At 41.5% G+C, this 26,059-nt stretch overlaps 2 protein-coding genes across 3 annotated transcripts in view; one reads left to right on the forward strand and one right to left on the reverse strand.

Annotated features, from left to right (window-relative positions):
* LOC132877956 (tripartite motif-containing protein 16-like) overlaps positions 1-26,059 on the forward strand; it is a 471,908-nt gene that overhangs the window by 129,649 nt on the left and 316,200 nt on the right. The window lies entirely within an intron of this gene.
* On the reverse strand, positions 6,554-16,931 carry LOC132879389 (E3 ubiquitin-protein ligase TRIM16-like). Its single transcript, XM_060913724.1, has 6 exons — positions 16,308-16,931; positions 13,673-13,768; positions 13,243-13,488; positions 12,951-13,122; positions 12,693-12,752; positions 6,554-8,468 (listed from the first exon to the last, which is right to left on the reverse strand). Exons 1-6 carry the CDS (start codon positions 16,905-16,907, stop codon positions 7,927-7,929), a joined length of 1,716 nt encoding a protein of 571 aa, XP_060769707.1. The 5' UTR covers positions 16,908-16,931; the 3' UTR covers positions 6,554-7,926.

Here is a 26,059-nt window from a genome sequence, read left to right on the forward strand (position 1 = left end):
ATTCAAATGATTGTTGAAGAAATTAATGGCCTGAATGCTATTTTGTCATCAGTACACAAAAGACAAGATTAAAGAGACACTTAGAGCTAATAGTAACATGTCAGATGCTGAGCTTGATTCAGTTTTTCAGAGTCTCCAGGAAACTGATTTGCATGCTGCATGTAGCTCTCATCTCTCCACTGAACGTACCAGGAGGCAGAATTTTGAGAGGAACTTTGCCTATGTGCACCCAGAAAATGTTTACCTGGGCACCAATGAACATCGAAGAGACTGTTATGCACAATACATACCCTTGCATGACACTTTAAGAGCCATTCTAAAAGATCCTGTTGTGTGGGAAGAGTGTGTGGAGTCTCAAAATCGTCCTGTTTCTGATATCATCTGAAGTGATATTTGTGATGGCTCTGTCTTCAAATCCAAAGACTTGTCTCTACAAGCAGGTGACGTAGTCCTGAAACTGATTTTGTATCAGGATGCGTTTGAAGTTGTGAACCCACTTGGGTCATCCAGGAGAAAACATAAACTTGTTGGAGTATACTTCACACTCGCTGACTTTAAGCCATTCCATCGTTCCAGTATTGACAATATGCAGTTAGTACTGTTGTGCAAAGAGACAGACTTTAAATCCTTTGGTCAGGACACAGTGTTTTCGAGATTGTTGTCAGACCTGAGACAACTTGAAGAACATGGACTCGTGACACCCTCTGGTCGTGTGGTTCGAGCAACCATAATATCTATTGCAGGTGACAGTTTGGGGTCACACTGCATTGGTGGCTACACTCAGAATTTCAGCACCTCCAAGTACTTCTGCAGGTATTGTGAGGTACAAAGAGACCAACTTGAGAGTGTGAGTCAGAGCTTTCCTGTACGAACAGTTGATAACTACAAAGAAGCAGTGCAGTTATTGCAGGAGAGTGATGTGAATCATGTCAAAGGCATATATTGTGACTCCATCTTCAACACTCTGAAATATTTCCATGTATGTCAGCCAGGCCTTCCTCCATGCATAGGGCATGATTTGTTTGAGGGAGGTGTAGCCTATGGTTTAGCCATTTACCTGTGCTACTTCATAAAAGTCAAACATTGGCTCACATACTCTCAGTTGAACAGGAGAATCACACAATTTGCCTACAAGGACTCAGATTCCAGCTCATCTCCTTGTCAGGTGAATGAAAAGGCCAAAACAGTAGGTGGCCAAGCAGCTGAGAACTGGTGTCTCCTTAGACTTCTGCCTGTCATTATTGGTGACAAAGTTGATCCTCGTGACCCAGTGGGGCAACTCGTGATCACTTTGAAAGAACTTGTGGAACTAGTGTGTACACCCAAGATCACCACTGCCCAGGTAGCTTACCTCAACATTGTTGTGGTTGAATATCTGGAAATGAGAAAAGCAATGTTTCCTTCTGACCATCTTAAACCCAAGCACCACTATCTTCTCCATTGTGCATCATTGATCCTCAAACTGGGCCCCCGTATACGGCTATGGACAATGAGATTTGAGAGTAAACACTCATACTTCAAGAGGTGTGTAAGGAGGACTCAAAACTTTAAGAATATATGCCAGTCACTCGCAAACCAGCACCAACTCCTCCAAACAACCCTCTGCTCAAACTCCTTTTTTGCACCAGTGTTGAAATAAAAAAACTCAACTCCATATCATGCTCACCTGTACAGTGATGCAGTGCACAATGCAGTCGAAGCACACGTTTCCAGAACCGGATTCTCTGTCCACCGAGGTTGACTTTAAAGGCACCCTTTACAAAAAAGGATCTTTTCTCTGCCTAAAACATGAGTCTGATGAGTCGATCAAGTTTGGTCAAATTGAGCTCATTTTGATTAAAGATGACAAAAAGGTTTGCTTTCTGGTGACACCATACACTTCATTGTATTTGTCGGCGTATGGACTCTGTGAAGTCAAACAAGCAGCTGAGGATATGCAGTGTGTAAGTGCAGAACACTGCCTGGATTTCTATCCATTGCCTCTGTACAGTCTAAATGGACATAAAATAATATCTCTTAAAGACAGTGTTGTTGATCAGTAGGGGTGAACTAAACTGAACGAAAATTATTCTTCAGGAATCCCGGAAGCTAACGAAAATAGTTGGACCATTTTCTGTCTTTATCCCCTCTTGTAGTCATGGATGAGTGGGTGAGCGACCTAACCTCATCCCTCAGTTCTGTCTTCAGCCAAGAGGATTCTATACAGCGAGTAGTGGAGGTTATCAAAACTATTGGAATCTGTTCAGCTGAGGACCTGAAGTATGTGGAGGCAGATGACCTTGCAACCAGCAGAAATCCCTCTCTGAAGCCAATAGAAATCAGAAAGGTTATGGCCTGCATTAAACGTAAGTAAAACAATAGCTGTGAGCAGCTGATAAATATTCACATTTTCATATACAGTATACAGTTATAAGCAACAAGTATGACATCTTTCAGATATTTACCAAGGGTTTTGCTGTTTTTTTTTGGTGTTTACAGTTTGTGCGTAGCATGCACCTTAGATTGTTGTGCACTTTAATGGGGGGAAAAAGAATCACGATTTGGAAGACTAAAGTGCCCATTAGGGCTTTAAATTTTATACCAAGATGGTGAAAAAGATGAAAATCAAGGTTGTTAAAAATGACTGTTAATTTGTAGGCCTGGGAAGATATGCTTATTATGGATGCTGTGATGATACTTGGGTGTCGATTTGATTCATAAGAGAGTTTTAATTGAAAGAATAGAAAAGTCTCAGTTGCCACTATATTTTGTGCCAAACTAATCACTGGTGTCCTTTTTCCATGAAAACACAATATGAAACTTAACTGGCAATTAAGATGAATGAGATAAATGGTCTGCAGCCTCTTTCTTTTAAAACTGCATTAATTAATTAATGTTAAAGGATGCAATATTGTCTTGTATGAGAAGAACGAAATAGAACAAAATAAGAGGCGGCAGAGTGCTCCACTATTATTAATGTTAACATAGGTTTTATCTCCAGCAATGCAGAGAAGAGAATTAATCATTAAATGAAAACATCCATCCAAACTTTACATTTTGTGAAGATGAATTTACAAGGGTGTGTGCATACTAGTGTTATGGTTGTGGTTTTTGTGTGTTCTGTTTCATGTTTTATTTTGTAGTAGTTCCCCCCTTGTGTTCTGTTTCATATTTACTTCCTGTCTTTGTCCTTTTTTCCCACCTGTGTGATTGTCTGCATCTGCTTCACCTGTGTCCTGTTGTCAGGTTTGTCCTTCTCTACCTCCTAGTGTTTCTCCACCTATCGGTGTTCTCCTGGCTCCCATCACCTGACCTTCTCCTCCCTCTCTCCACCTGTTCCTCATCCCCTTCGTTTGTATTTGGGTCCTGTTTTCTGTGTAGTCTTTGTTGAGTCATTGTCAACTCCCTTGACTTGTGACACTAGCCTACCAACAGTGATGGTTTACAGTGTACTTACTACTAGATTAGATACTACAAGGTAAGGATTGACTCACTGGTCAGAGCAATAAGTGAAACTATATATGAATGATATTGACTGACATGAATGTGTCCTTTTGTTAATTCAGGTTCACCCACAATTATGAGAGAGGATGATTCCTCCTCATTACTTACCAGTGAAATTGAAGAGGTGAGCACTGGCAAAGAATCATTTGTGTGTGACACTGATGATCTCGACACCACGCCGAAGTCCACTGCCACAAGGAGCCCAGTCTCAGCCATGAGAAGTCAAGCCTCCCCAGAGAGTGGCCCCTCACTTTTAGCCAGAGAAGATAGTAGCTGGCATTACAGCTTTGAAATACCCTGGAATAAGATGCCCTCAAATACAAGAAGGGTGTTGGATACTGAGAAGAGACGGACTGCAGCAGAGAGAAGGGAGATTATTAGGATTGTTGCTGCTGAAATACTGACTGTATGCAAGAAACCTGGAAAGAGGCACATCACTGAATTTACAAGGAAAATGGTAATTCACTCCCCAAAATCCTTCTGACGTGAGATTGAGGGCCAGGTTGTCGGCACTGGGCATGACTCACTTGTGAAACAGTTCATATCTCGGATTGATAACTATAGACAACTCCAAGCTCCTGCCCAGAAAAGGCTTTCTAAAAGTGACACTCCTGACAATGCAAAAAAAGCATGCAGAGATGCATATGGCTGCATTAATCCTGACCCAGAGCTTCCTGCTGGTGAAGCAAAAATAAGAACTAATGATGTTCAAAGACAATGATGCAAAGAAAATTCGAAAGACTGATGGTTGAGATGTTTCCCTCACAGAGGAGAGACATACTGTCAGGACTGAAGGAGACAGAAGAGATCCTTAAGGAATGGCCTTTCCTCTGCCAGGAAATTGGAATGAGGCTTCATTTCAGAGAACTAACAGGTGTTCAGATTGATGACAGCTTTGAAGAGTCCACAGCCACCAAGTTCAGAAGAATCCTGTGCTATTTTCAGTTTATTCAAACTGAGCCGTCCAGCAGAGCAGGCACTATTCTGAACCAAGCCCTGGCAGGAGGTGATGAAACTTGTGCAGCTGTACTGATGCTTCTTGTCCATTTTAAAGAGCAGGAAGATATGTTAGTACATGTCGATGAGACTGATGTGGACACCACCAAGCTACCATGGACACCCTGTGTTGTGGTCTATGGTAGGTGTGCCAAAAAATGTTATGACTTTTACACATATGGAGGAGTGTACCGTACACTGCAAAACATGTTTAGAGCTGGAGGAATCATTTTATTTTTTTTTACACTTAGCACAGTTCTTGTTTTGCAGTGTGCGGAACACAGCTCCTGGCTTACTTAACCATTAGGGATCCATATACATGTAGCAAACTATTTACTGGCTATGGTAATAATACTCTCGCACTGTTTTCAGGTAATAGCCCACTCACTGCCAAGATGTTCATGGTTGCTGTGGACCAGGTCATAGTCAACGAACAGCTTCACCAAAGCGTTCCAGATGTTCTGCTCATATTACCTGCACAACATTGACTACCCAGTGGAACTTGCCGCTACTCTGGAGTTCTTGCAGAGGTACACTTTCAGAATGCATGCACACGCTGCTTTACAGGTAGATAATGTAGAATTTGCCAGTTGCTGTTTGTAAACATACAGCATTCAAACCTGGCAACTCCTCCCCAGCTCATAACTCTGACCTGCATATCTTAAGGAAATTTAATTGAACGCAACTGGACTTGGTTATATGTCTTTAAAGACGTTTCACCTCTTCGTCAGTTCATGCTCATCTGACTAGGCTGGACTAGACTAGGACTAGTCTTGGGTGAAACGTCTTCAAAGACATATAACCAAGTCCAGTTGTGTTCAATTAAATTTCCTCATGATAACTATGACCTGGCTGAATGAGAATATTCACAGGCTCTGAGACATGCGGTACGTATACACACTGCTCAAGTTAGGAGTCTCAGTGCATTTCTACTCTCAACCCCCTCTAATGATTGGAAATTGCATAGTGTAGCTTTGTGAAAACGTATTAACTTTGTATCTAAAGATGCTGTTTCACTGGCTTTAATGCCAACATTAGTTTTCTCTGAATGGTTTGTGTTAAATGTTTTTCCAACAGATGCATCTTCAGAATCAACCCAGATCAAGGGACCAAAGTCGAGCGAAAAGCAAAGGGACGTCAGTATGCTGTCAACCCAAGGGTGCTGAGCCTAATTTCCAAAATTGCCAATTTTGAATGGACAGAGTAAAAGGGTGAGATCACTACCTCACCAAACAAACACGTGTCCATGTGAATGCCAGGCCCAAAGGTTTCCAAGTAGAACAGTGCATTGAAATAAGTTGAGGAATGTTATTGAAGTGTTGATTCATTTGAGAAACTTTTTGTAAGCACAGCCTATATATAATATACACTTGCAATAGATTGAAGATTTCTGTTCTCAGTGTCTCACTCTGCGGCTGGCATGTTATTGTTGGATATAAGGTGCATCAGACTTGTTCATGTGTTAGGCCTATTTGGCGCACACAAATTGAAGCTTCAATTTGGAGGCCCTTCATTCAAAAGAGCACTCTGGGGGTTCATGATGCCCTTATCATTAAGTGTAAATGCATTGATGAATGTTTGAATAAAACATTCAACAGCAAGAAGCTAATCGTTGTTGCTACTTCCTGCCTGGACTATTGCAATCCTTTTTCCTGACTTTGCCTTTCCTCATTTTATTTTTGTCAGATTCATTGGCATTATATCCAGAATTACAGTTTGAATATTAAAGTATACAAGTCTACACCAGCACATTTATACATACCATACAAGTACTAGTGAACAAGATTGTGAATAAGATTTACCTTAACATTACAGAGAAAAACATCAGTAGGACATACCGTACATGTGAACCTTTATATAATGAGCTACATATTTAATTAGTTTGAATGTAAAAATATACGGATCTAAAACTAATCCTTACCTTATTACAGAGAAAAACGTTAGGCTGTTAGTATGGACAAACCTTTATATAAAAAGCCACATCTAATTACAGGTTGAATGTATAATTACATGTGAATATAAAAAAATTTACCTTAAAATTACAGAGAAGTGTTAATATTGTTAGTCTGGAAAAACTTTAATATACCAGGCTACATATATAATTACTGTCATTTTACATGAATTTGTATGTAATTTAAGAAAACTGAAGATCATGTAAAATTAATACATTAGTAAATAACACACAAATATCCTTAGAAAACATTTCAGAATTAGTCACTGCAGTCTCAACTAGAAGAAATGTACACAAAGGCAAATGGAGCTTCCACTGGATCAAGAGCTGGATGGATCAAACAGGGTGAAAAAAAAGTTCGTATTTCTTCAGACTTGAAAAACAAAGACAAACTAAGAAAAAAATGAGTAAGCTTATAACCAATCATATAATAGATCAGAAATGAGAACAGGATTAAATTTGGCTCATTTATTGTAACTTAAATTTAATAAATCAGAACGTGACGTCTTATTTTATCCCATCAATGATGACATCAAAAAACTGGATGAAGACAAACATACACTTGATGAGGAACGAACTATAACAGAAATTGAAATTGCATTAAAACAAATGAAATATGGCAAATCACCAGGAATCGATGGCTTAACATCTGAATTTTTAAAATACTTTTGGGTGGATATTTTAAAAAAAATTATATAGAGCATTTTTAGAATGCATTCACAAAGGATGTTTATCCCTGACGATGAAGACAGGCTTAATAACCTTGCTACCAAAACCCAAAAAAGACTTCTTGTTGCTAGACAATTGGAGACCTATAACCTTACTATGCAATGATAAATTATTTGCCTTAGTATCTGCTAATCGTCTAAAGCGTGGACTTGTAAAACTTGTAGACGAATATCAATCAGCCTTCATGAAGGGAAGATATATTCAAAACCACGTCCGACTGATTCTGGATATGACTGATTACCAATCAATTATTCAATCAGTCTTGTTTTATTTCTAGACTTTTTCAAAGCATTCGACACTGTGGAGCACAATTTTATGTTTATAAAACTCAAAAATCTTGGATTTGGAAAAGGGTTCTGCAAGGTTATTAAAATATTTCACAATGATATTTATAGTTATATCTCCCTTAACCCTGGAATGACACCAAAATTTAAGATGTTACGTGGACTCAGACAAGGCTGCCCAATTTCACCAAAATTATTTTATGTCCACAAATGCGAGCGTACTTAACCTTGTGGAATAATATGAAACAAACAGAACTTTATAATGCGAAGGTCATGAGATCATTTTCTTTTTAAATTTGACGAGTTTCTTGTCTGACAGTTAATTTTTAACATTTCCTTTTTAATTATTTTAAATTATTCATCTGTTTTAATTTAAATATTAAAATGAGTGTTTTTGTGCAGCTGGATTGTGTTCTAGTGAAACAGACGACTGAGCAACAACGTGGCAACGTGCAGGAATTTTACAGAAAACACTACACGCTTTTATTCTGGATCACACAATCTCACTGTAGAACCAGGAGACCAGGGCAGCCAGAGCCCAGCGTATAGAGTCTGAGTGAATGTGGTGTGGACTCTGTGGAGGAGCTTCATCGTGTCAGAGACGCTGTAGAAGGACAGAGTTCCTGCACTGTGATCCACATACACTCCTATTCTGGAGGGTGATGGAACTCTGAGATCAGTCTCAATGCTGTTGTGCCAGAAAGAGAGAGAAGAAGAAGAAGAAGAACACCACAGACTCCAGGACTGATTGTTGAATCCAAACCGACACTCATCACCCTCTCCTTTCCTGCTGATGTCTTTATATGAGACTGATATTTCCACACCACCAGCACCGCTCCGCTCCACCTCCCAGTAACAGCGTCCACACACACTCTCCTTACACAACACCTGCTGCCAGGAATCAAATCTCTCTGGATGATCAGAGTAACGCTGCTCTCTCTCACTCCATCTCACCGCTCTGTTCTTCTCAGACAGAATGAGGTTATAATTTGCCGTGTTGGGATCCAGAGTCAGATAACAGAAATCTAAAATAAAAGAGAAAAACAAACTGAACAATGTGAACATGAATATCCGCGCTGGGGGCGTGGTCACGAAAACAGCAGTTCGGTTGCAGTGAAAACTTTTCTCTGTACAACAACCAATCAGAATTCAGATACAACAACCAATCAGAATTCAGATGCATTCTGTTGCCAAGTAACAGTGTTGCCAGATTGGGCGGTTTTGACGTTTTTTCGGCGGGTTTTTATCAGATGTTTATAAACATTTCGCACGAATGTTCTGTGTGAGAATGCAGCCAGAGACACTTCTACAGCCTTAGAAGGACTTTGATGCAGCACATTCTATGTACTATCTACATCCACTAGTCTACATCCAATCCAGTGGCGGCTGGTGGGCTTTGAAATAGGCGAAGCTCAGTTTTAGGTCTACGTAATACAATTTTTCAATTATTCGTTATTTGTCATGAGTCAATTTGTTATGTGGGTCTGTCTCAGAAACTGGTCTCTCATTTGGGACATTATAGTCAAAAAATAAATTTTCTAATTTTAATTTTTTTTTTTTTTTTGCATTTACCTAAAGGCCTCTGCATGCTCTTGCGACAAGGCTTTCGCAGATAGCTTTTCGCAGACAGTTGTAATTAATCGTTGAGCGGGGAGTAATAGGCGTGCGTGATGTTATTCACCGGCACAACGCAAGGGGGCGCGAAGACGCTAGGAGTAGTTGGTGGGTGTGGTTAGTGGAGTGTTTATCCTCCGGTTACTTATAATGACTAGAATTTTTTTTTTTTATAATGACTAGAACTGGAGTCGTATAGATGTACGTACTTCCTCAATCAACCGCTCTTCGTGCTGCTCCATCTTCACTCGTGTTTTTAAAAATGGCGGTCATGAAAACAAAACAAACCGGGAAAGTAGGGAAGCGGAAGTTCGTGTACAGCAGATGTAGAGTGGACCAATCAGAACCCTCTTGTCTGCGAGGCTTCTGCAGTAATCACAATTTTTGGGAGGTGCGCGCAGAGCATCTGCGAAGGTGGGGGGGCTATGCAGACACTGTCTGCGACGCTATCTGCGAGGACTGGGTTGTCAGCATAAATTGGCCTTTACACTCAATGTTTCTTTTATCATGTTTAATAAGAATAAAGATAGCGTCTTGCTTTATCTGGCCTCTGCTGTGGAATTTTTTTTTTATTACAATTCAAATGTTTTTGTAAAATTTTTTGAAAATATTGAAAAAAATTTCCTCTTTTTGATTGAAAGGGTTAAAAATGCCAAGTTATGATGACAATTGATTATTCACTTAAATATGAATAATACGATACCATTTTGGGTATTTGATATGGCAAAATAGGACACAATGGAAAAATCAAGAATGCACCGGAAAGATGAGAATAACGGAGGTGGTAAAAGAACAGCGACTGTACCGGCTGAAGGTCGCGCGGGTCTCTGCTGTGGCGCGCGAGCAACGGGACATCACTACCGCACTGGACGGAGCGCGAGGCGGGGGCGGGGCAAAATGACTGGCTGTACTTTGCCATTATAGCAGATAGATACCAGCTGTTAGCAGCTAGCACTGCAGATCCCAATAAGGCTCAAGCTAGCCTACAACCACAACCACGTTGATTTAACTACAAATGAAATAAACGAGTGAATTCACAAATGATCAAACTGATAGAATGGATGAAAGTTAACGGAGCACAATGAGTAATATTTACATTTATTTACAGAGTAATGCACAGAGACATCAATGAGAAGAAACGTTTATATGAAAAGAAATTCGGACAGCACTTTGGCACACAAGTACACTTTCTCGACATCCGCTAGGGACTGACTGATCATGCTTCCGTGTTCCTCGCTGAAGTACAGCGACTGCCCTCCTCTTGTCTTTCAAACACCACCTCCAATAATCCTTTATCAGCCCGGCTTCTTGGCCCGCCCATGTCCCGTTTACCCCCAGAGATACCCGGCTTCCCCGGAAGTGACGATTTTGTCGATTTTAACCAATAACAACTAGCCGAAATTGGGTGTTCAGAGCCGTCTCGTAGACTGCAACGGATACCCGGCTGCCAGTCCATAGAGCCCATTGAAATAAGAAAGATTACAGCCTGGCAGCAAAGGTGATTCTCGTAGCGAACTGCAAGTTCATCAGACATCACTCAAATAAGTTACAGGATGACATAGGGATAGTTATGAACGTAAATACAATCTTGGGCATATATTATGTTATGCAAGTTATTGTTTTAATGAGAATTCAACGTCGTAGACGCCGCAGTTTGGGGAGAGAATTTTAGGGGAAGTTCGGCTTCCCTTGTTGTCTCTGAGAAATCGCCCCAATCCAATCCAATCCAATCCATATTAAATACTTCTGTGACCCAATCAGAGATCGCGGGCATCACACGACACAGAGACCTAGTTTACCCAGCACCCCTTAGGTATTTTAAACAACCAAAATTGAGCATTGGCTTAAATTGATCATTGACATACATTTATCTCATTAAGTATTATTTAAACAAAACAATGTGGATGTAACTGTAAGACTAATATGAATGTGTGTAATGTAGTGCAGAAACTGAACTCATAAACTAGTAAATAAGAATGACGCAATCCATTCTCCATTTTCTCTTCTCATGTTACATTCAGCCATGCATCGCAGCCTAACTTTTTTTTTAATTGAAGTATATAAAACAGGTACAATCTAACAAATCCACAAAAATCAGGATAACAGATGAAGAAATTACATGGATGTAGACAAAAATAAATTAAGCAGAATAACTAGGCCTATAAAATTAATAAAACAAACAGGATAAATAAAAAGATAAATAAAAAATAAATAACCTCAGCAATGCAGATGTTAGATATGCATCGTAGCCTAACATAGCCTACATAATATTATGCGTGTGCGCCACCTACTGGTGCATGTAGGATTCAGAACACAGCAGATGATTGCAGAGTTATAATCTGATTGAACCACACGGAGCCGAGTACCAGACAGCAGATTCTTCACCTCCAGCACTGACGGGCTCATGCTGCTATTTGTTTGATTTACAAATAGTATACTGGACTTTAGCTGCATATTTTTACTTTACAAGATAGGCATCAAGTACATTTTACATTTTGGGCGGTTTTAAGTGCATGTTGGCGGGTTTTGAAGATATTTTGGCTGGAAAACGTCAGCAGTATCTGGCAACCCTGAAGTAAAATTGTAACCTGTCAAAGTTCTCGAGCCCTCGTGCTGTTTTACCGTTCGATCAATCACATATCAGCTTAAACTAGCATTCTAAAACTAGTTAAAGATCCCACAGAAGAGAGCGACTCCCCCTGCCAGCCTCATGGAACGCAGTGTTTAAGGCTCCGGATGGGTTTTATTTCCATTTATGAGGGAAAGGAACATACACCCTCCCGACAGTCAGTGCGCTATTCGCTTGGAAAACACATTTGCAAATTGGTAGAATGAGTTCATCATCACATGCAAGATTTGCAGGTAATCAAATGGATTTCATATTATTATTATTATTATTATTATTATTATTATTATTATTCATGAATTACTACAGTTCTGAACTTCAAATGTTAAAAGTCTGGCCTTTGGAGAGATGATGGAGACTCTTTTGGTGGAACACAATGGAGCAAAATATTGTGACCCTCTAATGTTGACCTGAAGTTGGCACCACTGGGGGTTGGCATTGGGTTTTTGTCCCCACCAATGTTAATACCAAACCTACGCCCTTGCCTACATGTTATCTTGTTCTAATTGTTGTGACTTTTATCCAAATGACAGCTGGCAATACGTTGTTACTTTGCACTTTTTGTTGATCTGGGTACTAATCTTTGAGAAACTGGATTGGCAGAATGTTGCCTGTGAAGAAAAGAATGTCTTTTTATTACCCTGTGCCAAGTTAATATTCACTTCAGTGCAATTTTTAAGAGCCATAAATTGTATTTTATTTATTGTTTTTGTTGTGAGTGGTTTTGTTTGATTGTTGTTTTATTTCTTGAGCTTATTTATTTATATTTATTTTTTACGTTCCACTGTTGAATTGAATAAGTTGACTGAATTAAAAAGTTTACTGTTCGATGAAAGGGTGTATTTGCATGATCATTATTATTTTACTAGTGGCATAAAATTGTCTTGAAAAGACATCAACAATAATATCGTTTATCGCAATAATTTCTGAGACAATATATCGTCCAACAAAATTTGTGATCATGACAGGCCTAGACGTGTGTGTGTGTGTGTGTGTGTGTTAGATGTACATTTCAGAAATTCTTCTCTGCTCTGTGGTTCTGGTTCTGAAATGATCTGAACTGCTGCAGCTGTGGAGAGAAAAATAGAAACATGAGTTTGTGTAAAAGATGGAAAGAGTTTAAAGTGATCCAGTCAGTTTATTCATTTTAAATCAGTGTTTTAGTTCAAAGTGTCGGGTGAATAAAGTGTCTGCAGAAAAGAAAGCAGGAGCATCGCTAAGAAATAACACATCACTGTGTTTCTCCAGCAGGAACAGCTCCTCTTACCATGTGGAGGGATTTTGTTGAATTCCTCCTCACAGAATTCCTCGAGTCTCTTTTTCAGATCTGAGAGAGAATTCCTCACTCCATCAAATGAGAGATGTTGATGGACAGTGACGCTGGATGTGTGAAATAATGGTCTGTTCAATGTAGGAGACTGACGTCCAGAAGCTAAAACCTACAGAAAGCAAATGAAATGTAAAACCCACTTGTGATGTCAGACAGGGACATTTATTGTTCCCTTAATGAGAGGTGTTTTAGAGAGTGTGTGAGGAACAGCTGGCTCTGTAGATCAGACAGTGAGTGTTACCTGGAGGAAATGGATGTGATCGTGTGTGTGTGAAAGCTGCTCCAGCTCAGTGACTCTCCTCTGAAGATCAGCAATCTCCTGCTCCAGTTGCTCCAGGAGTCGTTCAGCTCGACTCAGTTCAGCCTTCTCCTGATCTCTGATCAGCTCCGTCACCTCCCAGCGCTTTTTCTCCATGGAGCTGATCAGCTCAGTAAAGATCCTCTCACTGTCCTCCACTGCTGTCTGTGCACTGAGCTGTTAGGACACACACACACACACACACACACACACACACACACACACACACACACACACACACACACACACACACGAGATTTAAAGCTCATCTATCATTCCCTCTCTTACTGGGACTGTAAATGACTCGTTGTCCATGTTGTGTGTGTTTCTAGGAGCAGCTCTGTCTCTGCTCACTGCTCACCTTTATAGTGTTCACAGCCTGTTTCAGCTCCTGCACCTTCTTCTGCTTCTCCTGGATTCTCTGCTGGGATTTCATCTGCTCCTCCTTTAACTCACTCTGAGGACAAATAAAATACATTCAGCTTTTTATACAGTACGAGCGAACTGGTTCCATATTAATGTCAGTTCAAAGTACATTCATGTTTCACTCTGAAGGTTATGTACTCTGTGTGTGTGTGTGTGTGTGTGTGTGTGTGTGTGTGTGTGAGAGAGAGAGAGAGAGAGAGAGAGAAATGTTCACTAACTGATCTGGGCTGGGTTTCCCAAAAGCCTCTTCAGGCCAAGAGAGTTTTAAATGACCTCTTAAGATCCATCATCAAGCTAACGTGGTTTTCCAGAACAACATCCTAGCCAACAAAAACTCACTGTCCAACCTGCGGAAGCATATTGAGGGATATAAACGTTTTATTCCAAGAGAAAGCTTGCAGTGAAGTTGTCTGTGCTTTAGAGCTCGTGATAACGTTGCAATCGCTACACAGTCTGATTAGTCAAATGACTTTCTATGGATTTGCCAAGTTGCCATCGCCTTGTCCACGTCTAATGTTTACACATAGCTAGTTAACTTGGACACTGTTAGTTAGCATGTAAAAACAGAGTTACACTAACATGAATAACGTTCAGTTGTCTGAAGTCCTTTCAGAAATGTTTTATTATAATCTTGCCAATTAAACAAAAAAGTAGAAATCTTTCTTTTCTCGTAATATTAGCTGCCCAATATGATTTCGAGTTTGAAAAGAGTTTGCTAGCATGTCAGGTGGAGCTTCACTGACATGATTCCACATGCAGATTCATATGTGCATGAATACATACACTTAACAAATTGCTGCAATTTTTTTGTTTTGATGTCAGATGATGGTTTTGCACCTTTTTTTTTGTTGTCTTGCTTAAAGCAGAGTTGCTGTTGGGCCGTTATTAATCTCGAGGTGCGGATCTGGGTTTTAATCAGGTTGGATTGTCCTTTTTATTTTCTGAGCAAGCTGCATTTACAGCTGTTCCACTGTCTTCCTGATTAACACACACATACATGTGTGCACACACTGCCAGAGCTGGGTCAGAACACTACCATGCTGCTTTGTGGCGGTGGGGAGGAGGGTTACAATAAAAAAATGAAAATGACAATGGGTCTTTTTCAGTTCAGTTGTGTTTCATTTTGTAACATTCTACCAGGCGTTTATTCTACAGGTTCTACAAGTTAGTCAGTAAATCCAGTCAGGTGTTTCAGAGGCATTAGGTTTTGTAAGCGTTGTGGCTATAATACAACAATGCATTGACAGAAAATGTACTTTTAATACTTAAGGATTTTTAAAAGCAAATACTGCAGTACTTTAACTGAAGTAAAAATTTGACTGTCCAACTTTCACTTGTATCGGAGTAACATTTGCCCAGTGGGATCTGTACTTTGACTTAAGTAATGAAGTTGGGTTCTTTGTCCAGCTCTGTTAATTATTAAATAAATATACACAAAACACGATGAATATATTTCAGTATGTTATGGAATTGCGTATGGATATCAGAATGTCACATTTGTATCACTATATTTTAATCAAATTTAGCTCCATTAGGCGAGTGATTAACTAATTTAGTGTTATAAATGACACACATTTCTGCACCTCTAATGGTGTGTGTGTGTGTGTGTGTGTGTGAGAGAGAGAGAGAGGTTTTGATGTGTGTGTAGTGTGTACCTAAGAAGGTTGAATTGACCTCCTTATATATAAGGTTGACTATATATATTAAACCTCCTTTGGTACACACTACACACAGATCAAAACCTCTCTCTCTCTCTCTCTCTCTCTCTCTCTCTCTCTCTCTCTGTGCACTTATAAGGGAGAACATGGCCCACTCTGCACTGTGGAGAACAGCTGAAATAATCCTGACTGCATGATGGGGGGGTAACAGTGAAATGAGCGAGCACGGGGAACACATTTACCTCATTATTTAGCTTATTATTTGCTCATTCTTTCATGTGAACATTTGTTCATTTCATTGAAAACACACTTGGAATAAAAAAAATTGCCAAAAACATAAAATAGTTTCATTAATTAATTACCACATTATATATGTTATGCTTCCAGATGATACTATATATTATCTTATTTTAAACACTTTATATTTCATTAGATTTTGGTTAAAAACGAGCACCATGTGACCTTATCGACTGGATTTAGCAACTACTAATGCCTTCAGCAACGACAGTACGATTGCCTTTAGCAGCTACTAATGCCTATATTGGGGACATGAACTGCAAAGATGCTCTTCGTCCTGTTGCTCTTTAGACTCCTTCTTATGAGTGAGTTCCAGAAAACCACACACAGAGACAACGTTCGTTCTGAAAGAGAGTCTCTCAACTCTCTCTTTAGGTCTAAACGGCAACGTTATCAGGAAACCCACCCCGAACCAGATTACGACCATCACTGAAGATAAATTTAACACTCTGTTCACCAGAACACAGACAATTTTAATCAGCTTTTACAGAATCCTTCTGATTGAGACACACATTGAAATTAAAGTTCAAATCATATCACTGACTAAAGCACCTGTTTCTAGATGGGAAACTATAATTAAGATGATTTAATTCTGGAAAGATTTCTAGTTCTCACCTGTTTCTCAGCTCTTTCTGCTGCGGCTGTGACGGTGTCGTGACCTTTGTGATGGTCTATCGTACACAAATAACAGATGCAGGTTTGATCAGTACAACAGTAGATCTTCAGCACTTCACCATGTTCAGAGCAGATCTTCTCTTGGAGTTTTGCTGAGGCTTCTATTAATGTGTGTTTTTTCAAAACAGGAGCTTCCTGATGAGGTTTCAGATGAGTTTCACAATAAGAAGCCAAACACATCAGACAGGACTTGACGGCTTTGTGTTTTCTCCTGGTGCAGAAATCACACTCCACATCTCCAGGTCCAGCGTAACAGTGAGCAGGAGAAGCAGCTTGGACTTCAGTCTTCTTCAGTTTCTCCACCACTTCATCCAGCATGTTGTTTCTGCGTAGAACAGGCCTTGTCGTGAAAGTGTCTCTGCACTGAGGACAGCTGTAGACGCCCTTCTGATCCTCCTGATCCCAGCAGCCATTAATACACACCTTACAGAAACTGTGACCACAGGAGATAGCCACCGGATCCTTCAGGAGATCCAGACACACTGGACACATGAACTGGTCCACAGAAAGCTGATCTACTGAAATACTGGCCTCAGCCATTTTCCTGAAATCGCAGACTGACAGAGAGAGACAGAGGTCAGTTTTGTTTCCTTTGAAATGAGGTGTTACCTCCCTGTACTGTGTGTGTGAAAGAAAGATAATGTGAGAGGAGGAGCACAAACACAGAGAGGTCATGAACACTCCTCTATTAACCATTTCATCTCCCTTCAGTGCAGAAATATAACCCATGTAACCGCACTGATTAGGATTAATTTCATGAGATTTAATGAAAACTGAAAATAACTGATTCAGTAGACTGAATTAAAGTGTCAAAAAAGGCAATTAAAAAAAATCATTTCGGAAAATTTGGAAATTCAACACTCTTTACCTTGGTGGTTTGAACACAAGCACAATCCCTCTCTTTTGTTTTCTCTGTCAAAACACACACTTCTGACCTTCACTAATTCACACATTCCCTCCTCTTGCTTGTCAAATTCAGGAAGAAACTTTCTGTCCAGGAAATGCAGAAGAGAACGTTGTGATATTAATGAATCAGCAGCCAGAAAGATAAAGCTTTACATGGTTAAAGAGAAATAGAAGATAAAATGTTTCTCCAGAAGCTGCTGTGTTTCTTTTGCAGATGTCACCTTTATTTTCTTCTTCTTGAGGCTGATGAATGGTTTCTGCTGCGTTCCTCTTCCTCTGTCCCCATGCTCCATGTTCCTGATTTGAATCGTATCTCATCTAGTTGTATCTGCTAATCCTCATCGAGATCAAGACTTGCTGCTGTTTCTCGGCTGTTTTTCTTGATTTTAATCACAATTTTGCTGCCCAGATCAGCTGGTGGTATTTCTGGGACTGCCTGTATGTTGTCTGTTTTCATTCACAAATCCTTCTTCTTTTATTTTTATCAAGTTTTGCTGATCAGGTGACTGGAGCGGCTTCTTTCTGCAGCCATTTTATGTCTAAAGAGTGGCCTTCTTTATTCATTTAAAGCGGATGTGTATGTAGTCAATTCCCTTCAGTTTCATACAGGTGCCTCTATTTTACCTGTATTGCACTCACAACAACACAACAGCACATTATTCAATGTTTTACTTCATGAATCTTTTTTTTTTTTCAAAAATAAACACATTTCAAAAATAGTTGGGACAGTAAAGCATTTCCCACTTCATAATGTTCCCATTCATTTTCATAACACTTAAAAGATGTTTAGGGACTGAAGACACTGAGTGATGAAGTGTTTCAGGTGTTATTTTGTCCCATTCTTCCTGCAAACAGGTCTTAAGGTGTGCAACAGTATGGGGACAGAGGGGACACAGCCTCTTCTTCCACAGCCATGCCTTTGTAATGTGTGCAGAATGTGGTTTTGCATTGTTTTGTTGAAATCTCCCTGGAAAAGATTGTTGGTAACAGTCTGGATGGTCCTTTTTGCCTTTGGTCTGGAGCACATGGCATCCATTTCTTCCAAAAAAGACCTGGAATACTGAGTCATCTGACCACAATGCATGTTTCCACTGTGTGATGGTCCATTCCAGATGCCTCTGAGTGCACAGAAGTTGACAGGGCTTCTGGACACAGATGACATAAGGCTTCTTGGGCTATCGAGGGCATGGTCAAGTGTGGAACTTTTATTCCATGTAGCTGATCATAATCCTATGGCTGGACATTTACAGTAGGTTAGGATAAGACACTAAATTGTCTCATGGCCCACTTCTATTGGCCAGGGATTTGTGCAGGTGGTGCGTGGCTTGTCATGAATGTCAGCTGGTAAATCCAGCGGCCACACTAAAAGTGCCATCGAGCCCCTAACTTTGATCAAGATCCCCTTCAAGAGAATTGGTATGGATCTTTTCAGTCCATTAGGCTACGTTCAGACTGCAACCTGAAACGACCCATATCCGATTTGTTGTGAAATCCGATTTTTTTGTTAGGCCGTTCACATTACCAATTATATGAGACTTGTATGCGATCTCCAATATGAACAGAAAATGACCCAAAAGTGTCCCGCATGCGCAAATTGACACGTAATAAGCACATCTACGTAATACATAAACAAAAAAAAAAGCGCACTCTCCAAGTTTGCAAGTAAAGCATGGAGATGAGGCGAGACCTGGCGAGAGTGCTTAATTTGTAAAGTGGGAGGTCCCAATGCGCAGAGGATGAGTGGCTCCGGTGCGAAAAAAAAGAAGGGGGGGTGCTTCTGGGCATGTATTGTAATAACACTGCAAATTAAGTTCATCTGCGAAAAACCCCGCTCACACTCTGCACTTGAGATAGGGACAGTGTTGATCGTGGCCAAGAGGCCCTTCAGTTCATCTGGGATGAATTCTCCATTACTTTCCCTGAATGCCCTGATGACATGTCGTGGGTCATTGATGCAAAACTGCTGGCAGAGTGCTTCCACTTCTTTTTCCCCGAACAGCGTGTCTTCCTCCCGCGGCCACGGAAGTGTGCACCCTCCTTTTCCGTAATATACAAACAGATATTTTGTGGATGTTGTTTCATGAGAGAAATCACCAGCAAGACAGATATCAAAATCAGACATTAACACTAAATAAAATTGCATTTATTTATTTAATTATTATTATTTTTTATTTTGTTACATAGTCAAGAGAGGTGGCGGATCACCGGATCCAGTGTAAATAGCTGCCGGAGCCAACGTCCGAGGTTCCGGAGCGCGCTCCGGCTTGCTCCCTCTCAAATTAAGCCCTGATTAGCTTGATCAATTCTATAAAAGTCTATTTAAATTCTGAAAACTGTACAAATGTTGTTGTTTTCCACCAAAGAGGCGGGATTAGCCAACGCAGAATAGTGACGTTTGTCTCTTGTTGATGACGTGTAGGTCGCATGAATGCGACCTGTCCAGTCAGACTGCAGTCACATGTGAAAATATCGGATATGCATCGGAATTAGGACCACATATCCAAGCGGCCTGGGTTGCATGTGAAAAAATCAGATCTCTGTCATTCAGATTGTCAATAACAAATCGGATACAGGTCATATATGGGCAAAAAAATCGGATATGGGTCGTTTCAGGGTGCAGTCTGAACGTAGTCTTAGATTGATCTGCATGAGGGTATCGATTTGTGTTAGTCATAGTGGATTTTGCAATGCAATACCTGGAAGCAGTTCCTCTCCGCAATATCTCTGCATATAGTGTTGCAGAGTGACTACTTTCATGTCACATACACTATGCAAACTGGAAAATTGTTGGGGATTAAATCGATTCATACCAGGGTTTACCATCCACAAATGGACAGGCTGGTCAAATGATTTAATCAAATGCTCAAAAAGTGATTTGTAAGTTCATTCACGGGGATGCAAGAAACTGGGATAAGTGGCTACACCCTCTGTTGTTTGCAGTGCATGAGGTCCCCTAATCCTCTACTGGGTTTTCCTCATTTGAATTACTATATGGGCGCAAGCCTCGTGGCATCTTAGACATCTTTAGAGAAAATTGGGAGGAAGGACCTTCTCAAAGCAAAAATTAAATTTAGTAAGCTCTTGACCTGAAAGCAAAACTCCACACACTGATACACCTAATACAGGAGAGTTTGCTACAGGTGCAAGAACATCAATCCCACCTGTCCAACAGAGGGACACAACTAAGGGAATCTGCACCGGGAGATAAAGTCCTCATTTTATTGCCCCGTCAAGCTCAAAATTATTCACGAAGTAGCAAGGGTCCTTTGAGGTCACATGGCAAATTGGGGAAGTTGACTATGAGGTTAGGCACATGGATAGGGGGAGATGCATGCCTAATTGACCACCTCAATCTCCTGAAACCATGGAGAGAGGAGGTTCCTGTGGCTCTGATGACAGGAGTTCCTAAGAGGGCAGAGCTGGGACTGGAAGTAAATCCAAAAAGTGTGGCCCAATTCACCCCAGTCCCCTGTGGAGACCACCTCTCACCATCACAAAGAGCACAGATTATCAGGTTGCAGGAGGAATTCTGCAATGTGTTTTTGCCCCTTCCCTGTCAGACTGACCTTGTAGAACACCACATTGAGACTCCCCCTGGAATGGTGGTGCGCAGCCGCCTGAATACAAGAAAAATTTAGTTCAGGATGAACTCAAGTCAGTGCTCGACATGGGGGTAATTAAGGAGTGGCACAATGACTGGAGCAGCCCGGCGGTTGTAGTTCCTGAGACTGACAGGTCAGTCCGGTTCTGGGTAGACTATAGAAAAGTCAGTGCAGTTTCTAAATTTGATGCATATCCAATGCCTCACATTAATGAACTGCTCAATTGGTTAGACGCAGCCCACTTTTATTCGACACTGGATCTAACAAAGGGATATTGGCAGACCCCCTTCACTCCTTTATCCTGGGAAAAAATACTTTTCCACTCCATTTGGGTTACACTAAATTGTCACCCTTTCATTTGGGATGTTTGGGGCCCCAGCAACATTTCAGCATCTCATGGACAGAATCCTCCATCCCCACAGGGCATATGCCACTGCCTATTTAGATGTCATCATTATTTATAGTAATGACTGGCAGCGGCAGTCACAACATCTAAGAGCCTTCCTGAGGTCACAGAGGTGCATGCGACTCATGACAAACCCGAAGAAGTGTGCAATCGGGCAGGTGGAAGTATGGTTTCTGGGCTTCTACTTAGGTTATGGGCAGGTGCATCCCCAAATTGATAAGACTGCAGCAATTGCGGCCTACCCAAGACCTAAGACCAAAAAGGGGGTGAGGCAGTTTATGGACCTGGCTGGCTATTAAAGGTGGTTCAAGTCTAATTTTTTGGACATCACCAGCCCCCTGGCTGATCACACTAAAAGGGGGCACCAGATCTGATACACTGGATGGAGCCATGCAAAAGTCTTTTGCTCAGGTTAAAGCAGTTTTGTAGGGAGGCTCACTGTTGCATTCTCCTGACTTTTCTGACCTTTTTTTTTTTTTTTTTGCAGATCAACACATCAGACAGAAGGCTGAGGGCAATTTGTCTCAGGTGGTGAAAAAGGAAGAGCACCCTGTGCTGTACATCAGCTGCAAGCTCTCGATGTGAGAGAGTAAGTACAACACCATTGAGAAGGAATGTCTGGCCATCAGGTGGGTGGTCCTCACTCTCCTGTATTACCTGCTTGGATGCCCCATCATCATCTGTTCTGACAATTCCCTGCTTCAATGGCTCCACCACATGAGGGGATCTAGCTCTTCAGCCCTTCAAGTTTGAGGTGGTCCACAGGCCGGGGGCACAAATGGCGATGGCAGATTACCTCTCCCACCAAGGGGGAGTCAGCTGCAGGTCGGACGACTCCCCAGGCTGAGTTGGGTGGTGGATGTATGTGGCAGTGAGGGTGTGGTGGAGCATCGGCTGTGAATGGCAAGGAGTCAGGTTGATCCAGCAGGGAACATGTGATGAGTTATACCTGCGTCTAATTAGTGACTGTCTATTAATGTGTCTCTGTGTGTCTTTCAGATAGCCGAGAGAGAGAGGGAGGGCACGCGCGTGCGCTGTGTTCCCAAACATGTGGTTGTGCTTGTGTGTGAGTTGTAAAGGCACTGAAAAGTGCTTTGTGGGAAAAATAAAATGCACTTTCTTTGAACTGTCATGCCCATCTCCCAGTTCCTCATTGCCCAAGCTTAAAAGTTGTTACATTTCCTTTTTGGACAGTAAAGTTTTAACTTCAGAAGGTGGACACAAAATCCTCCCAAAATGAAAAAAAAATTAAGGCATATATCGGGCGGCACGGTGGTGTAGTAGTTAGCACTCTCGCCTCACAGCAAGAAGGTTCTGGGTTTGAGTCCAGTGGCCGATGGGGACCTTTCTGTGTGGAGTTTGCATGTTCTCCCCGTGTCTGTGTGGGTTTCCTCCGGGTGCTCTGGTTTCCCCCACAGTCCAAAGACATGCAGGTTAGGCTAATTGGTGGCTCTAAATTGACCGTAGGTGTGAATGTGAGTGTGAATGGTTGTTTGTCTCTGTGTGTCAGCCCTGCGATGATCTGGTGACTTGTCCAGGGTGTACCCCGCCTCTCACCCATAGTCAGGTGGGATAGGTTTCAGCTCACCCATGACCCTGCACAGGATAAGCGGCTATGGATAATGGATGGATAGAGGCTAATATTCCTCAAAACTTGCTTCTTGACTATTACTTTAATTCTCTCCTCCCTCGTTTGTGATTTTCTCTCCAGCAAGTGGGTGCTCCAATTAAATTAAGTGGATGTGAGGTGACAGGAATTAAACACCATCTGCACAAACACATGGAAAAGGTAAAGTGAGTTCTTTGCATCAAGTCAAAACCCCACTATTTTGCCACCCACAAGATGAATGGGCTGTGTCATAAAGGTGGCACATAAACGTACCAGTTAAATCTGAACTGCTCCCCCTCCCTCCCAAAAAAAGTTATCCCCAGTCATCACTGCACTCTTTGTCTCAGTCTATCTCTCTACAGTTCAAAAAGAAATATCTCTACGTAGCTTAGGAAATCTTATTGCATGTTATAATGCTGTAAATATTCCTATCACAGAATTCCTTGAGGCTCTTTTACAGATCTGAGAGAGAATTCCTCACTCCATCAAATGAAAATCTGGTCTTTATCATGGAGGAGACCAAAGTCCACAAACTAAAACCTACAGAAAGCAAATGAAATTTAATACACGCTTGTGATGTCAGACACTCTGAGGACACAACAATTATATCTACGAGATTATGAATTTTGAGTTGATAATATTTATGGCAGTTAAAGTGTTAAAGTTCACTCAGGTTCTCTCTCTTGTGTGGACTATAAGTTGTAAAATGGGCGTCGGCTGAGTTAATGTTCACTCTTCTGATCTGATTACGAGGAACACTGAGTAACAATACGTTTACTCAACAGGTCTCTCATAATATAAAGTTCAATTTCACTCTTGCCGTCTTGAATCACAATTTAAATCTTCTAACTGACCAAACCTGTTAAATCTCAATGAGAAAAATAACGAGGATGAGTTTCCACTTGTTTCTCAGCTCATTCTGTTGCAACTGAAATACATTTATCCAACATGCACAAGGAGAAATAGACAAGAAAATTCTCATGGAAGAGTGAGTAAAGCCCAAAGAGAATCTTTAATTTTGTTGAGACTTCAACTGCTGTATGCTTTTTCAAACCAGGTTCAATCCAGTGCAGCTGGAATGAAGATCTTGATCACCTCCAAGCTGCCTTAGGGTGTTTTCACACCTGGTCCCCTTTAAAGGAACCAGACTCAGTCCTCTTTAAGTGGACCAAAAAGTGGACCAACAGAAAAAGAACTCAGTTCTTTTTGTGTTCACACTGTGAATTTATTACAAAGAGGACCGGGTTCTCTTTCTGGTCCAGTTAAGCTTTGATGGGGCCTCAAGGCCAATTTATGCTGACAACCCAGTCCTCGCAGATGGCGTCGCAGACAGCGTCTGCATAGCCCCCCCACCTTCGCAGGTGCTCTGCGCGCACCTCCCAAAAATTGTGACCACCGCAGAAGCCTCGCAGACAGCGTCGCAGACAAGAGGGCTCTGATTGGTCCACTCTACATCCGCTGTACACGCACTTCCGCTTCCCTACTTTCCCGGTTTGGTTTGTTTTCACGACCGCCATTTTTAAAAACACGAGCGAAGATGGAGCAGCACGAAGAGCGGTTGATCGAGGAAGTACGTACATCTATACGACTCCAGTTCTAGTCATTATAAGTAACCGGAGGATAAACACTCCACTAACCACACCCACCAACTACTCCTAGCGATTTCGCGACTTCGTGCCCCCTTGTGTTGTGGCAGTGAATAACATCGCGCATGCCTATTACTCCCCGCTCAACGATAAATTACAACCATCTGCGAAAAGCTATCTGCAAAAGCCTTGTTGCAAGAGCATGCAGAGGCCTTCAGTCCTCTTTCTGTTCACACCAGGTCCTCTAGAGCCCTCAGACCCCCAGTGCACGGAATTCTGGGTAATTTTCTCTTGAATCAAAATGTCTGCTGCCATGCTTGCCCTGCTGTATTCTTTGATCAAAATAGTGCGGATTAAGGAAAATAAATTTATTCCAGCTATCTATGAGCACAAAACACGGCTGAGGAGACTACAAAGAAGTTCAGAGAACTGTAAAGCGGCTGTGGTAAGTTCCAAAAGGAAGTTGAGTTTCCCTGCTACAGTCACGTGACCAACTATGGCAAATGAAGAAGGTTAAACTACAGTGAAAAAGGCGAAGTGAACCCAGTGCACTTTTTGTTCACAATGCACAGATTAGGCGAACCGTACCGTTGATTTTTAGCGAACCGTACTGAGACCACCTCCTGAGGTGGTCTCAGTTCGGTTCGCTTTAAAGGGGTCTGGGTACGGTTGGAGTGTTCACATATGCACAAAAAATGCTGAGTCATCGATCTGAGTTCGGTTAGATGGCTGAAAGGGACCAAGTGTGAAAACACCCTCAGCTTCCAGTTTAAACTTAACAACCACCAGTTTCTTCCCAGTCTACATACACAGTGATGCAGAGCATTTTTTAAGGATTTTCCACTAGGAGACCAACTGGTCTGGGCAATACAATCACAGGCCCCAGAGTCCATGAGGCTGCACCGCTGCGGCATATTCTGTGCAAAATGGTTCACCAATCACCATACAGACAAACACACTACAGTGACTACACAGCTATCAAGGGCAATTACCAAGCACAAAATTATAATACTAATCCTTACCTCGGCTTTCAGTCGCTTAGCGAATGCACCTCGGCATTTTTCCGCATGAGGCCCATGGTAAAACCACACTTCCAGGAGGGGCTGCTGTCTGCCTCCCAAGCCGGCCGAGAGCACTCCTCGTGGGGCACGGCCAGGCGGGCGAATGCCCTGGTCTGTCCACCCTGTCTAAAAAATAATGTTACAACTCCGAGTGAAGGTATCAATGCGCTGTCGAAGTGCGCAGAAGGTGTTAGTACGCCTGTCATTATAGTGCGGACTTTCCATAGCATAGAAAATCGCTACGTTTCAATTTGTGTAACTGAACTTGTTTCACGTCACTGGTCATATAAACCTATGTAAACAGGAAAAACGTGGAAGAGTTTGGTCACATCTAAGTACAGCCCCAAAAAATACCATTGGCCATGCTGAGCCTAGCTACATTGCTAACAGGAGTGACAGCGCGTCTGACTGACTGGGAGGTCGCGCAAAGCTCAGAGAGGTACGGAGCAGCTCGTCTCACTCTACATCCGCTGTACACGCACTTCCGCTTCCCTACTTTCTCGGTTTGGTTTGTTTTCACGA

Source organism: Neoarius graeffei, chromosome 2, assembly GCF_027579695.1.
Source record: "Neoarius graeffei isolate fNeoGra1 chromosome 2, fNeoGra1.pri, whole genome shotgun sequence".
NCBI classification, from domain to species: domain Eukaryota; kingdom Metazoa; phylum Chordata; class Actinopteri; order Siluriformes; family Ariidae; genus Neoarius; species Neoarius graeffei.